The sequence below is a fragment of the Stenella coeruleoalba genome (genome assembly GCF_951394435.1).
Source record: "Stenella coeruleoalba genome assembly, chromosome: 14".
NCBI lineage: Eukaryota > Metazoa > Chordata > Mammalia > Artiodactyla > Delphinidae > Stenella > Stenella coeruleoalba.
In genome coordinates this window covers 27,556,418-27,571,215 of record NC_137160.1, presented here as the reverse complement: position 1 = coordinate 27,571,215, position 14,798 = coordinate 27,556,418, and the positions used below count along the sequence as shown (strand labels likewise).

General features: G+C 41.2%; 1 protein-coding gene across 4 annotated transcripts in view; it reads right to left on the bottom strand.

The window, feature by feature from the left end:
- Positions 1 to 14,798, bottom strand: part of EPG5 (ectopic P-granules 5 autophagy tethering factor) — a 134,357-nt gene that overhangs the window by 103,350 nt on the left and 16,209 nt on the right. For all 4 annotated transcript variants that reach the window (XM_079941983.1, XM_079941984.1, XM_079941985.1 and 1 more), the window contains exons 3-10: positions 14,201 to 14,444; positions 12,815 to 12,951; positions 11,819 to 11,926; positions 10,876 to 10,949; positions 8,866 to 8,971; positions 6,309 to 6,423; positions 5,739 to 5,889; positions 3,119 to 3,274 (exon numbers count right to left, since the gene is read on the bottom strand). In XM_079941983.1, coding sequence (XP_079798109.1) covers positions 3,119 to 3,274; positions 5,739 to 5,889; positions 6,309 to 6,423; positions 8,866 to 8,971; positions 10,876 to 10,949; positions 11,819 to 11,926; positions 12,815 to 12,951; positions 14,201 to 14,444 — 1,091 coding nt within the window. The remainder of the gene's footprint in view (positions 1 to 3,118; positions 3,275 to 5,738; positions 5,890 to 6,308; positions 6,424 to 8,865; positions 8,972 to 10,875; positions 10,950 to 11,818; positions 11,927 to 12,814; positions 12,952 to 14,200; positions 14,445 to 14,798) is intronic.

The following is a 14,798-nucleotide window of genomic DNA, read 5'->3' as shown; positions in this document are numbered from 1 at the left end:
TAAAACAATTATTTGTGTGAATTACATATATAATATTACAGGAGGGGCTCACAACTCAGCGTATAGAACCTAGTAAGGAAACAGAGAATTTCCTCTACAAAAGCTTTGCCTCTCAGCTAAACAAACACAAGATTGGGTGACAGGAGATCAGAGATGCAAGACTTTTCCCGAGCACCAGGCAAGCTTCAGTGAGCAGGTGCTACTGCGTTGACCCCCTGGCACAGGATTTGGTACAGCTTGTAAGACCACCAAATTATGGACAAGAATAATCTAAAGATAAATTTCTAAGCCCAAGTTCTCTTTATCTTAGACCCACACCTTCTGAGTGCCTAAGAGTAGTTTTAAGACTTAGAGTCCTGACCTTTCTCTAAATCAGCAGTTTTTCTGTTCCTCATCTGAAACTACACAAAAACAACCACCACCTACATTTGAGAAATCCTTTATGGTTTAAAAACTCTTTCCACATATGATTGCATTTCATCCTTATACCCATGAGGTCTATGGGTAGGATCGCCATCATCATCTCCACTTTATAGATGAACAAAGTGAGACCACAAATATTAAGTGACTTGCCCAAAGTAACAGTCTTGGCAGACCAGTACTCAAACCCACTACATAACACACATAAATAAGGGGCTAATTCTTCCAATCCAAGAACATGGTATATTTTTCCATCTGTTTAGGTCATCTTTGATTTCTTTCATCAGTGTTTTATAGTTTTCTGAGTCCAAGTCTTTTGTGTGAAAATGACTATACTACCTAAAGCAATCTACAGATTCAATGCAATCTCTATCAAACTACCAATGGCATTCTTCACAGGATTAAAACTAAAAATTTTACAATTCGTATGGAAACACAAAAGATCCCAAATAGCCAAAGCAATCTTGAGAACGAAAAACAGAGCTGGAGGACTTCAAACTATAACACAAAGCTACCATAATCAAGACAATATGGTACTGGCACAAAAACAGAAATATAGATCAATGGTACAGGATAGAAAGCTCAGAGATAAACTCACGCACATATGGTCACCTAATTTATGACAAAGGAGGCAAGAACATACAATGGAAAAAAGACAGCCTCTTCAATAAGTGGTGCTGGGAAAACTGGACAGCTACATGTAAAAGAATGAAATTAGAATACTACCTAACACCATACACAAAAATAAACTCCAAATGGATGAAAGACCTAAATGTAAGACCAGACACTATAAAACTCTTAGGGGAAAACATAGGAAAAACACTCTTTGACATAAACCACAGCAACATCCTTTTTGACCCACCTCCTAGAGTAACAGAAATAAAAACAAAAATAAACAAATGGGACTTAATGAAACTTAAAAGCTTTTGCACAGCAAAGGAAACCATAAACAAAACAAAAAGACAACCCTCAGAAATGGGAGAAAATATCTGCAAGTGAAACAACAAAGGGTTAATCTCCAAAATATACCAACAGCTCATGGAGCTCAATATCAAAAAACAAACAATCCAGTTAAAAAATGGGCAGAAGACCTAAATAGACATATCACCAAAGAAGATATACAGATGGCCAAGAGGCACATGAAAACATGCTCAACATCACTAATTATTAGAGAAATGCAAATCAAAACTACAATGAGGTATCAGCTCACGCCAGTCAAAATGGCCAGTACCAAAAAATCTAGAAACAATAAATGCTGGAAAGGGTGTGGTGAAAAGGGAACCCTCCTGCACTGTGGGTGGGAATGTAAATTGATACAGCCACTATGGAGAACAGTATGGAGGTTCCTTAAAAAACTAAAAATAGAACTACCATATGACCCAGCAATCCCACTACTGGGCATATACCCTGCGAAAACCATAATTCAAAAAGAGACATGCACCACAATGTTCACTGCAGCTCTATTTACAATAGCCAGGACATGGAAGCAACCTAAGTGTCCATCAACAGATGAATGGATAAAGAAGATGTGCACATATATACAATGGAATATTACTCAGCCATAAAAGAAACGAAATTGAATTATTTGTAGTGAGGTGGATGGACCTAGAGACTGTCATACAGAGTGCAGTAAGTCAGAAAGAGAAAAACAAATACCGTATGCTAACGCATGTATATGGAATCTAAAAAAAAAAAAAAATGGTACTGATGAACCTAGTTGCAGGGCAGGAATAAAGAGGTGGACATAGAGAATGGACTTGAGGACATGGGGTGGGAGGGCGAAGCTGGGGCGAAGTGAGAGTAGCATCGACATATATACACTACTAAATGTAAAATAGTTGGCTGGTGGGAAGCATCCGCATAGCACAGGGAGATCGGCTCGGTGCTTTGCGATGACCTAGAGGGGTGGATAGGGAGGATGGGAGGGAGGCTCAAGAGGGAGGGGATATGGGGACATGTGTATGCATATGGCTGATTCACTCTGGTGTACAACAGAAACTAACACAGTACTGTGAAGCAATCATACTCCAATAAAGATCTATTAAAGATGCAAAAAAATAAATAAAAATAAGGGGCTGAGACTATGAGGCCCATGGCAAGAGTGTCAACAGCTCAGAAGGCAGCAGAAGTGGGGGGTGGGCAGCAGTTCATGGGTGGAGCCAGGTGGGGCGGGAGGCCACTCATCTCCTCTCAGAGGGCACAGTGCTGCAGCAGAACCTTGGCCAGGAGCTCAGGGAAGATAGTGCAGGATGAGCTGCCATGCCCCCACCTCTGCCTCAAATGTATTCTAGGCTGTAAGCAGCAGCAAAGACGGCATGATCAGAACACAGCCAAGACAGGGGACCCAGACCCAAGATAGTCCTAGACCTTAATACCCACAGAGTAAGACAACTTGCACAATGTACTGAGTGCCTACTCTGCCTCACTGGGGGCACTAGAGTTGGGCATGAAATACAATTCATCCCCTGGTCAAAGTTACCTCAAAAGTTCAGGAGAAACTGAAAGAAACCTGAAAGAGAGATCATTTCAGGCAATACTACACAAAAGGAAACTAAAGCCCAAGAATTAAGCCAAGATAAGAAATAGATGAAATACATTGACACTATTGTAAGAGTTCTACTTCAGTCAATGACTTTCACTCCAATCTTTCTTACTAGCCAGGGAGCTATTTCTCAACAATTATCATCGTACTTCTTACCTTTTGGCTTTCAGCACATGTAGTACAGCTCTCAAAAAGAGCTCATCAAACTCAACCTGTAGTTTCTCCACGGAGTAGGGCTGCAGGGCCAATCCCGAGCCTTGGTTGTGGCTCACATACTGGGCCCAGTGGTCACTCACATAACCAAGGATCATCCTGAGCATGAGGAAAGACAATGCAGCACTTTGCATGAAGGCACTCAACACCAGCATCTTTACATTACATTTGCAGCATTACTTTATTCAACATATATTTATTGAGCACTCACTATCTTCTAGGCTCTAAAGGGGATGCAATGGAAGGAAAAAACCCTACCCTCATGGAGCTTACATTTAGTGGAGGGCAAACAGACAATAAACCAAATAAAGTAAAATATGCAGTCTGTCACATGGTTATAAATGACACTGAGAAAAATCAGTAGGATAGGGAAATGAAGCTTCTCTGGAGTGTGGGGGAGGAGGGGCCTCACTGAAGAGGGACACGTGAGTAAAGACTGGACGCAGTCTCAGGACTACCTAAGGGAAGAGCATCCAGGCAGAAGAAGCAACCAATGCGAAGGCTCCGAGGGGTGGTCGGTATGTTGGAGGAACAGCAAGGCAGCCAACGTGCTAACGCAAAGTAAGTGAGGGAGAGAATGGCTGGAGAGGAAATCGAAAACGTGACAGGAAAGCAGACCATGAAGGGTCCTGTACGCCACTGTGAACACTCTGGCTTCTACTCGGAATGAGCCTGGGAGCAGCAGGGTGTGAGCAGAGGAGCGATTTACAAGAAACACTGGCAGCTGTTCTGAGAATAAGCTGGGGGTGGGGTGCGCAAGGGAGCAAGGGCAAAAGCAGGAAAACAAGTCAGGTGGCTGTTGTGCTAATCGGTGAGAAATAACTAAAGATGAACTATGGTGGTAGCAGTGAACATGGTGAGAAGAGGCTGGATTCTAGAAATAGCAGGTTTCATTGACTCAAAGGATGCACACCTTTCATGCTTTAATCTCTACAACTGGAATGTCATTAAAATTGATGACATGCCATTATTTGGCAGCATTTTTTCCTTCTTAGTGGTGCACAAAATATACCTTAGGTTTGATGAAAGATGGTGTTTTGAAGGTAGAGATGACAGAATTGACCATCAGGCTGGGTGAGGGGTGTAAAAAGAAAAGCCAGGGATGATACCAATGCTCCGGCCCGAGCAACTGGAAGGATAAAGTTGCCACTTACTGAGACTGGCAAGACTGTGAGAGGAGCAGTTTGAGAGGTGGGGAAAGAGGGCCCAGTTGGGGATTATTAAACTATAATGATGATCATGAGTCATCCAAGTGGAGGTGCCGAGTGGGCAGCTGGATATACAAGCTTACAAGAAAGGTATAGGCTGGAAATAGAACTAGGAATTTTAACTGTATTTAGATGATATTTAAAGACACTAGAATAGATGGAATCCCAAGAAACAAGTTTGGATAAAGAGGTCCAGGGATGAAGCCCTGAGGCATCCAACATGAAGAAGTCTGGGAGGTGAGAATGAAACAACCAAGGAGGCAGAAAATGAACAGCCAGTGAAACCGAGGAGAAACCAGGAGAACATGGTATCCTGGAAGTCAAGCAAAGAAAATGCTTTAAGGAAAAGTGACCAATCATGACAAAGGCTGCTGTGTCAACTGTGTAAGAGGTAAAGCAAGATGAAGACTGAGAGGTGGCCATTGGATTAGTTAGTAGCACAAAGTTCATTAGCAACCTTCATTCTTCAGAGCTCTTTGGGTAGTGTTGGGGGCGAAAGTCTGACTGTGGAGACTTCAAGAACTTCAGGGCATCCTATATCATTTACCTGGCTTTATGAAGCTGAAGGATACGTATCTAAAATAATTAAAGTCAATTATGTTTTGGAAACAAAAGTATGGGAGTGGGAGAAGTTTTACAATTTTTTGGAAGTTTTCTTTCAAGGTAAGGGAGGTTGGAAGAAATAGCAGTGTATTTATATACACTGTAAAGACAGAAAAATTGATGATACAGAAAAGAGGATACAAAATTAATTCAATGAAAAGCAGTGCATTTCTCAGAATTTACTCATATTTGATAGTAAAAACATAAACCTACCTTTCATGCAAATAAATGATAATGCTTTCCCAATTCAAATACAGTGGCCACTGATGAAATCTTTGCAATTTTCTTTAAATGGTATTTTATAGAAATTACAGTAAATAAGAGAGAAAACAGAGAAATAATAATGCAAAAGAGCTACTGCCAATTTTCCACAGCTACACGACAATTCCCAGGCAAAAGCTAGGAGATAGAAGAGAGTAAAGGAAGGGGAAAGACCCTGTATTTTCTTTGACCTCTCCTTGACCCCTTCTCTCTGACCAATTTCAACCCAGCAGCTGCTCTGAGGATCTTGACTCCAAGAACAACTGTCTAACAAACCAGTTTGAGATTTGAGATAATTAACCAAATATTCTGACTGGAAGTATTTATTTAAAATTCCCAAGAGGTAGACGGTGAAGAAAAAAAATTCTTACTTTTATGAGAAATGAGACCTGAACTATACCACTACAAATGCCCATCATCCCAATTATACAGTGTCTGTGACTGACCAGGGTGAAAGTTAATAGAAACAGACGAACCAAGAGCAGTATTACCTGATCATATAACCAATTCGCTTGACAAACTGCCTATAGCGTGCTCTATTGAAGGTTTCTAACCCCACAGCCAGAAGTTCCACTAAGGAGTTAGCAAAGGCAAAAATTTTCATCATCTCTTGAGGTATTGTTGTTTCAGGTAAATAATCACCTAGAAATTAATCAAAGAAAAGGGAAAAAAAATTATAATTACTATGGAAAAACACTGAAAGATGTGGATGTCAGTATATTAATGAGGAAAGAAAGCCAAGATAGAGAATCCCCATTGCTCTGGCTCCTATGTCAATATAAAATGGGAAACTTGAGACAAAGTGCAAAATTAAAACCATTTATTAAAGCTGGGCTATGTGCAAGCTGGTCAACCTTATGCATGTAAGCACCAGGGAGGAAACTACAATCACAAGAGAAAGGAAGGAAGCCTCGCCACGGTGATGTAATCATCTCTGTATAGTACAGCCAGGCACGGGGAACCCGAATCAGGAGCCTGCACGAGACAGGACTTGATGCTAAGTTCCTGTGTTTGAGCTTGTCCCTACCACATTTTACATATGACAAAACGAATTAGTCTACCTTTTGCTTTAAACCCAAGGAGATGTTGGAAGAGTTCATGAAATGGGAACTGTGATAGAAGGATAACCAAGTCATCTTCATTAAGGAGAATCCAACTAGTCTCAGGGTCTTCATCCTAAGGGAGAAGATACAGAATCATGTCAGCTGATTTGACCAGATGACACCATGGTCTAGAGTTACAGGAGCTGAATTACCACAGGTCTCAGTGGTACACATGTGGTATTCTCATGAGTCCTCGTGGACTTCTCCTCCAGGACAGAGATTTATACTGTCAGTTCTATTAGATGACCTGTAAATCCCTTAAAATTGCAAGCACAATTTTATGTGTATCTGAGTCATATCCATTCTTCAGTGGCTGAAACCGCTCTCAATTAAATTTCCATCCCAAAGAAGATGAAAAATAATTCCTCTAGAATAGGGATCTTACTATAAATCTCAGTGATTTGACAACATCAATTAAAGAACCATTCACTAAGAGTCCAAGTTATTTTATCCAGAAGCCTCTTCTTGCCCCAAAATTAAGGTCTACTGCTGTACTCAACTGACTTACCAAGAAGCAATTAGCATTTGCTATGGATAACCCAAGTTCTGTTGTCAATTAGTGTTGCTGAAAACAGGATAAAAATAACAGTGGTCATACACAGGGATCACATAGGGGAAATAGCTGGAGTTTTTTGTTTGATACAGAGCACTAAAGTCCCCTTAGAAACCAAATTGATTTGTGTCCTAAGATGTGCTACATTCAAAAGGGAATACTGTAAAAAGACGCAGAGATTCTAAAGAATTATCACCTCAGTTTCAACAAGGGACTAATGCAATTCATTCATAATTTCCTGAAGCCACTCATTTTTACCCTCTTACATGTCCTAAATGGCTAGCAAACAAGAGCCTCAGAAATTCTACCTTGAGCAGTCCTCAGCTCCAGCTATACATCAGAATCAACCATGGAGGCTTTTAAACATTTGGATGTCTGGGTGTGGGCCAGGGCAAGGTTTTTAAGTTGCCCAGGTGGTTCTAATACACAGCCGGTGTCAAGAAACCACTGACATGGACAATTCACAGTGCCTTCCGCCCATGGCCTTTTCTGACTCAACAGCACTCCCAGCATTCCCTCCCCAGGCTCCTGAATCCACTCAACATCCAGTGAATGCTAACCAGGAGCCAGACACAATTCCAGAGTCCTTAATGATTACCTGTCTTTAGGATTAAATGCAGGAAACCTACCAGAAAAAAAAAGACTCCTCTCTTAGGAGAAACCAGTCTTGGAAGGAAAAAAAAAACCTGCTCCATCACAATCTTTAAAAGAGCAATTTGGGACTTCCCTGGCAGTCCAGGGGTTAAGACTTGGCATTTCCAATGCAGTGATGCAGAGGACACAGGTTCAATCCTTGGTCAGGGAACTAAGATCCCATATGCCGTGTGGCAAGGCCAAAAAAAAAAAAACCAATTTGTACCAGCTCCTGAGAAGCTGTCTCCAGATGACTGTTCAATCTCTAGCAAAGAAGTCTGCATGGCCACATCATTTACCATCATCTCACCACCTCCTACAAATCCCAGGAAGAGCAAAATGAGTGTGAAGGGGCTCCTGCTTCTGAATGAACACCTGGGTAAATACACAGACATGATCCCACAGCTGCCATGCTGTCATTCTAAGGAGTGTCCACTGCAAACTTTCAACTCCTTTTGAAGAGAAGGGGTTTCAGTAAATTTAGTCCCTGGCCAACCTTGAACAAATACACCAAATCAGGATTTGGACCATAAAAACGCATTAGATAGGGCCGATAACTAGCTGGAAAAAAAAAAAAAAAAAGCCTCACCTATACACTAACCACGTATATAGTAGAAAGAAAAGTCAATAACTGTTATCTTGAGAAACTGGGGATTTTTTTGTTTGTTTTGTAGGGTTTTGTTTGTTTTGGCCAATGTTGTGCAGCATGTGGGATCTTAGCTCCCTGACCAGGGATCGAACCCGGGCCCCCTGCAGTGGAAGTGCAGAGTCCCAACCACTGGACTGCCAGAGAATTCCCAAGAAACTGGGTTTTGATCATTAAATTCTCCCCAAAAACAGAAAATTATCTTCCATCTTTCAAATGAGAAGATCTAGATAAGAAGTTTGTAAGCGTTAAGGCAGAACCTTGGCAAGATACAGCTCTTTGTTATACAGACTCAGAGTATCTGTAGGTGACACCTCAAGCCCAGAAAACTGTTGCTGCATAAAATAAAATCCTAATAGAAAGTGTACATAATATGTAAACACTTCCAGGTTCCAGACTCTCCCAGCTGCACAGGGAGATGGTCTAGGAAGGGTGGCAGCAGAGACACTGGCTCAGAGCACAGGCTCTGCATTTAATGACGTGTGATTTGGGACAAATTCCCTCAACCCCACCCGCACATGTTTCCTCACCTCTAAAAGGGGGATGAAAACAGTATTTGCCTCGTGGGGCTGTTGGGAGAATTAAATGGGCTAATACGTGAGAAGTGCTTAGAACAATACTTGGCACGTAAAAAGAAGAGCTCAGAAATGCTTAATCAAAATGCTGTCGACATGACGACTAACCTCTTCTCCTCCCTCATCTACTAGTGTCCACGTCCCGGATGCAGGCCCCGAGGAGGATGGATTCCGCTCACTGGGCTTCATGTGGCACAGGAACTCGGCTCGATTTCTAAAGGACAAGGGAAATCACTCCAATCACCTAAACATAAACACAGAAAGCCCACTGCGTGCATTCTGGATCATCTACTCGCCCTGAAGAAGAGTCAGACATCCACTCAATCTTCAAATGGTTTGAATTAGTAAATAAGAAATAATAACTCGCTAAAACTCAAGGAGACCAAAGCTTCGCTAATCGTGGTGTAGAGACCACAGCCATTCTGGGTCAATAATGATGAGGAACTGCAGAGCAGCAGTTATGCCAGCACAGTGCCCGCCCACAGCGGGGCCTCAGTACACCCAGGACCACACAGTACCTGAACTCTAACCGGCTCACAAAGCATTCAGGAAACATGCTTTACTGAATAAAAAAAGATAATCTGCAGGTAATGGAGAAGCCGGTTTAGGGGGAAAAGTACACCTAAACACCACAGGTAGGAGCAGCCCCTATATCCAGGCGGTGAGAGGGAGGAATCTGGGGGAATTCCTGCCAGCCAGGCTTTCACAAGGTGTTGGCTGGACCTGGCGAGTCAGTGTAACCAGAGAAGTTTCTTCTCTCAGACCACCACCCAGTTCTCAGCTCTCTGCTCCTTCCTCTCTGGCCTAACCCCGAAAATTCATCCATTCCCTCCTTTCACCAGGAGCTCTCCTCCAAGACTTCCTGTTTCCAACCTGAGGGGCTCCAGTCCTGCAGCTCCACATGTCCACTGATAGTTGCCACTCGTATGTGTCCACTTGCAAACCCCAATGACCTCAAATTCTCCTCCTTACCCAACAGCTCTCCTTTCTGTCTTTTCGGTCTGTTGGGGCTGCCAACACCCTCTCAGTCACTCAGACTCAGAGTCTACAGAGTTAGGTCTGAGCCACCCTTGCCCACATTTTCTTATTTAATCAGCTACTTTATCCTTTCCTGGGAAGATGACCTTCCCGTTCCCCACTTTCTCCTTCCCAAGACCAGCACCAATTCAGGCTGGGGGCAGATACGCTTTCCTGGATCAAAAGCCAGTGGGAGTAACACAGTTCAAGGTCACCTATACACATCTCTGCCTTCTCCCCCCACTTAAGGATGTGCCCTCTTGATGCTGGATTCGGTTCCAGAGCCAGGACAGCCAGATGTCTGCAACCGTAGACAATTTAATGCAAGAAATGAGGCAAAAGCACATCTTCTTCTGCCTCCGGTCCATCCTAATCTTCCTTAAATACAACTTTTACCCTTTTTCAAAAACCTTCAATTGCTACAAAGGCCAGACCATCTCAAATATGTCTTAATTTCAAGTCTTCTATAATCAGACTCACCCTAGTTGTTCATCTTTATTATCACCCCCCCACACCCCTTCACTCCAGCCAAGCTGCTCTCCAAACTGCCCCCTGCACAGCTATCCTTCCCTGTACTGTGGGCCACTGCTCACTGTTCTCCCACCTACAGTGCCCTCCCTACTCCTCTCCTGCTGAAATCAGTTCCATTCTTCAAACCCAGCTCATCCACCTGGAACCCTCTGACTACTCCACTCTACTCTCTTTACTCTCTTCATTTCTACTGCATCAATCATGGCTTCACACAATTTAGCACTTGAATCTCTTTGACTGTGCTTTTTTTTTCCTCTGCCACTAAACCTCTCCTTCTAAGGAAGAGATCATCCTTTTTTTCTCCCCACAGCACCACAATGACATATATGACAGGAGTTGCAAATCCACTAAAAAGGAGGACCCAAAAAAGTTAATCAGTTAAAAAAAAAAAAAAGGCAGTTAAAAGGGTCACTTTGGGACAAAGGGTATTAAAGCCAAAGAAAACCTGCAATGTTAAATTTTGGAATGCTGACTCTTCTCTTAGCAATTGTTTGGATCTGGGCAGTTTAGGAAGCCAACTGTTTGATAGAACATTTTCATTTCTACTTCACAAAGCTCTTCCACACTTACTTGACAGGAGACATTAGCAGGGCAAGGGACTGCATAAAATGAAAGACCCCTGATGGGTTATTCAACACTTTGATCTGAAATCAGAAAAGGAAAAGGCATACTGTAGAAAACCAAAAACCCAAGTATCCATAATGTTAGTTCACCAGAATTTTGACAAAGGGAGCTGTTAAGGAAACAAAGATGGAACTGGCATCTCATCCACAAGAGCGAGAACACCTGTGGGTTACCTGGCAGTACTGACTGGGCTGTACTCAGAGAACAGAGGTAGCTAGGCCATTTACATCAATTACCTGAAACAATACGGACGGGAGGAATATACTGCTATCTTAATCCAAAGATAAATAAAAACAAAAAATCCTCCTTCTACCTAAAAAGATTCAAATTTCTTGCCACCAGAAATACTAAAGAAAAGGTAACATGGAGAATGACCTGGAGAATGACCTGGAATACATGTGGCCCCACCCATCTGAGGGGTTGCTATGAGTTAACAACACAACCCAAAGGCAAGCAGCAGAGATGCCTAAATCGATCGCACAGACCTGAGATCTCTGCTAGTATTAAAGAACTTTGAGATGCTTGTGGCTGCTTTTTTATCTGTACCAACTGTAGTGTGAGATGGATTAATTTAGGACGTTGTGTTGAATATTACAGAAAAAAGTCCTAGCAAGCCTTACTGCACAGAAATTTTACAGAATTAAATACTACTAAACCTACCAAGCCAGACTACAACTGAACTTTTGCAATTCCATCTTAATTTCATCATTTTTGGGTGGTCCAAGAAGTTGCAGCATAATAACTCCTACGAATACAGACTAGATATATCCCAATAATTTTATTTTAAATATCAATATTTTTAAAGTAGGCTTAAAGCAACTTCTTCAGGAAAAATGTTTAACAAAATCGCCTCCCATTCTCTTCAACATTAGAAGGCCATTCATCATACCTGGATGAAAGGAACAGCCCATTTACTAACACCAGCCGGGCATCGAAGAATATGGTTTAGAAGGAAGAGGTGATCTCCAGGACAGCCAACTCTTTGTAACACTGATACCTAAACAATAAAGGATGTATAGTTTTACTATTTACAAAGACGAATGTTTTTAAGGGTCTAATGAAATCACTTATCCGATATTTAAATACATGTGATCTTTCAAAAGAGTAACCAGACATAAGATATACCACTGACTGGTTGAGTTTCTACCACAGAGGTACACAGAGGCCTATGAACCTAAGAGCACTCTGATAAAAATATCATAAGCAGTTTCTCTGCAAACCCAATTTTTATTATCTGGCAAATTACAAATCACTAATGTTCCTGGCCACACATGAATAGATATACGTCAAGTAGTTTAATCTATTCCCAGTTTGTAATAGTTTCTCAGATACAAGTAAGTATGCTTAGAACCTCAGCCCATATCTAAGAATGCTAGCATGAACCTAAAAAAAGCACCCAAGGGAGCTCCATTGAGAAACATAACCAGTAAACGAACAACCTCTCCCCACGTAACACACCTGATATCTTTCCTAAAGTTCCCAAATCCTTTCTTTTTTTTCCCTTAAAAACTTTTTTTAAAGTATAAGTACAGCATTAAACACAAGATGATAAAAAAGTGATATGAACAACTTTTAGCTCACATACCTATATTCTGAATATACACCTAGTCTTAAATTTAGCATGCTTCCCACATTTCCATTTCCTTCTAAGTCGAAGGCCAAAGATAATTTAACATAAACTTTACCAGAGAGAAAAGCACTGTGTGCTTAATAATGCACTAGATCAGGATAACTTATTTCCACATGTCATGAGCAAAGAAAACGTCACTAATATATTAAACAAATTAGCTGAAGAAGCTATTAAAGAAAAACCTATAAGGAAACAGGAGATAATTCTTAAATTATCAGGGAAATAAAGGACAGTATACTATGTCTATTTCCTTACCAATTTCTGCAGCCAGAGAAGAAGATCATCGTGGAACTGAGTATCTTCATTAACTCTCCTGGTGAACATGAATAAGACACTAATGCACTCCTTTAGCTGACACAGATCAGAGGGAATGCTTTCTACCTGTTTAGAAGCTATAAATTAAAAAGAGGATTAAATGAGTCCCATATAAATGGTATTTGTGGGAGAATTTTTAGTGTCTCTACTTAAAATAAATAAATAAATAAATAAACTATTTAAAATATTTAATTCAGATGAAAATCCAAGGAGAAAAGCTACATTAAAATATCTGAGTTTCTACTAAATATGTAAACTGAAAAAAGTATTTAACTTCGTGAAGTATTTCAAAGCAAGAAAAAATTAACTTCATCAAAATTTTTTATTTAAAAATCAGCAAATCTCTGGCCTAGCCCCAGCTCTCTGATTAGTTATGAAAACGATAAGGGGGAAGAAGTTTTTTATTTTAAATGATCCTAGTATCTCTCCAAGAAATAAAAATTGCATACGTAATACTTATCATATAGTAAAGGCTAATTTCTTTTTCTTTTTTTTTAAATAAATTTATTTATTTATTTATTTTTGGCCGCGTTGGGTCTTCGTTGCTGTGCACGGGCTTTCTCTAGTTGCGACTAGCAGGGGCTACTCTTAATTGCGGTGCGCAGGCTTCTCATTGCGGTGCGCGGGCTTCTCATTGCGGTGGCTTCTCTTGTTGCGGAGCACGGGCTCTAGACGCATGGGCTTCAGTAGTTGTGGCACGCGGGCCTCAGCAGTTGTGGCTCATGGGCTCTAGAGAGCAGGCTCAGTAGTTGTGGCTTAGCTGCTCCGTGACATGTGGGATCTTCCAGGACCAGGGCTAGAACCTGTGTCTCCTGCATTGGCAGGAGAATTCTTAACCACTGAACCACCAAGAAAGCCCAAGGCTAATTTATTAAAACCCAAAATAAGATGAAAAATTCAGAACATTATAAATGCCCTGATGAAAATTAAACACCCCAACAAAATGGACAAGCAAAAATAAAGTGCAACAGACAGAATGAAAAAGTATTGTGATTATTAGTTTTAGAATCAAAAACTATATTTGGACTTGAATTGGTAATGAACACGTAAATTAGGACAGAAAGAGACATTAATGATAAAAAGCAAACTTTTGGCTTCCTAGAGAAGGAGAGAATGACAGCCCACGGGGTAGGGAGACCTGGCACTGCTCCCAAGAAATGTTATTAAGGCAGATCTCAGTCCTGTATTGGGGGAGGTAAGGTAAAACAGCAAGCACAAATTATCCCTTATAATATCTGCACACAATAGAGTCAACCAGATTGTATCCCTCAATTCTTTTTATATTTTAGACCACAAGAAAGAGTGAGACTTTCATTACTTACACACCTTGGCCTTCCTGATGAATTGCTAAAGATCTCAGAACAGCCGAACTATTGAGTAATGTGTAGATGTAAGACTCCACTTGCAACCGTGAGAGCACAGAAGTGTAAGAATGCAGCGCCAAGGTCTGGTGGAGGTGCTCAGATTTGGCATCAAACAGTTTTTTTAGCTCTCCCAGTGCATTTTCATTCATCTCCACTCTCTGGTAGCGATGATGGCCTGAAACTTTCACTTGATCAGCACAGATACCCTAGCAGTGGGCAAAAGGGTGAGATATGAAGCCAGTTACTCTCTGCTCTTGAAGCCTGTATACAATACACAGGCTTCAGTACCATCTTCAAAGAGCTTACAAATCGCAGTGAGGGAACAATACTACTACGTAGAAAACAATGAAGCTACTATACAACCAGGTGCCAATCACAAAGGCATCACAAGTTCAGAGACGAGAAGAGAAATCCTAAAATGCAGTAGGTGGGGAAAGGTGCAAGAAAACAATAGAGCTTGTCTCTAAGACCCTCATGATTGATGACCTTACCTTCTACTTTATAAACACTGAGGTCAATGTGATATCCCTTCAACTTCGAGAGACCTCAAAATATCTCTG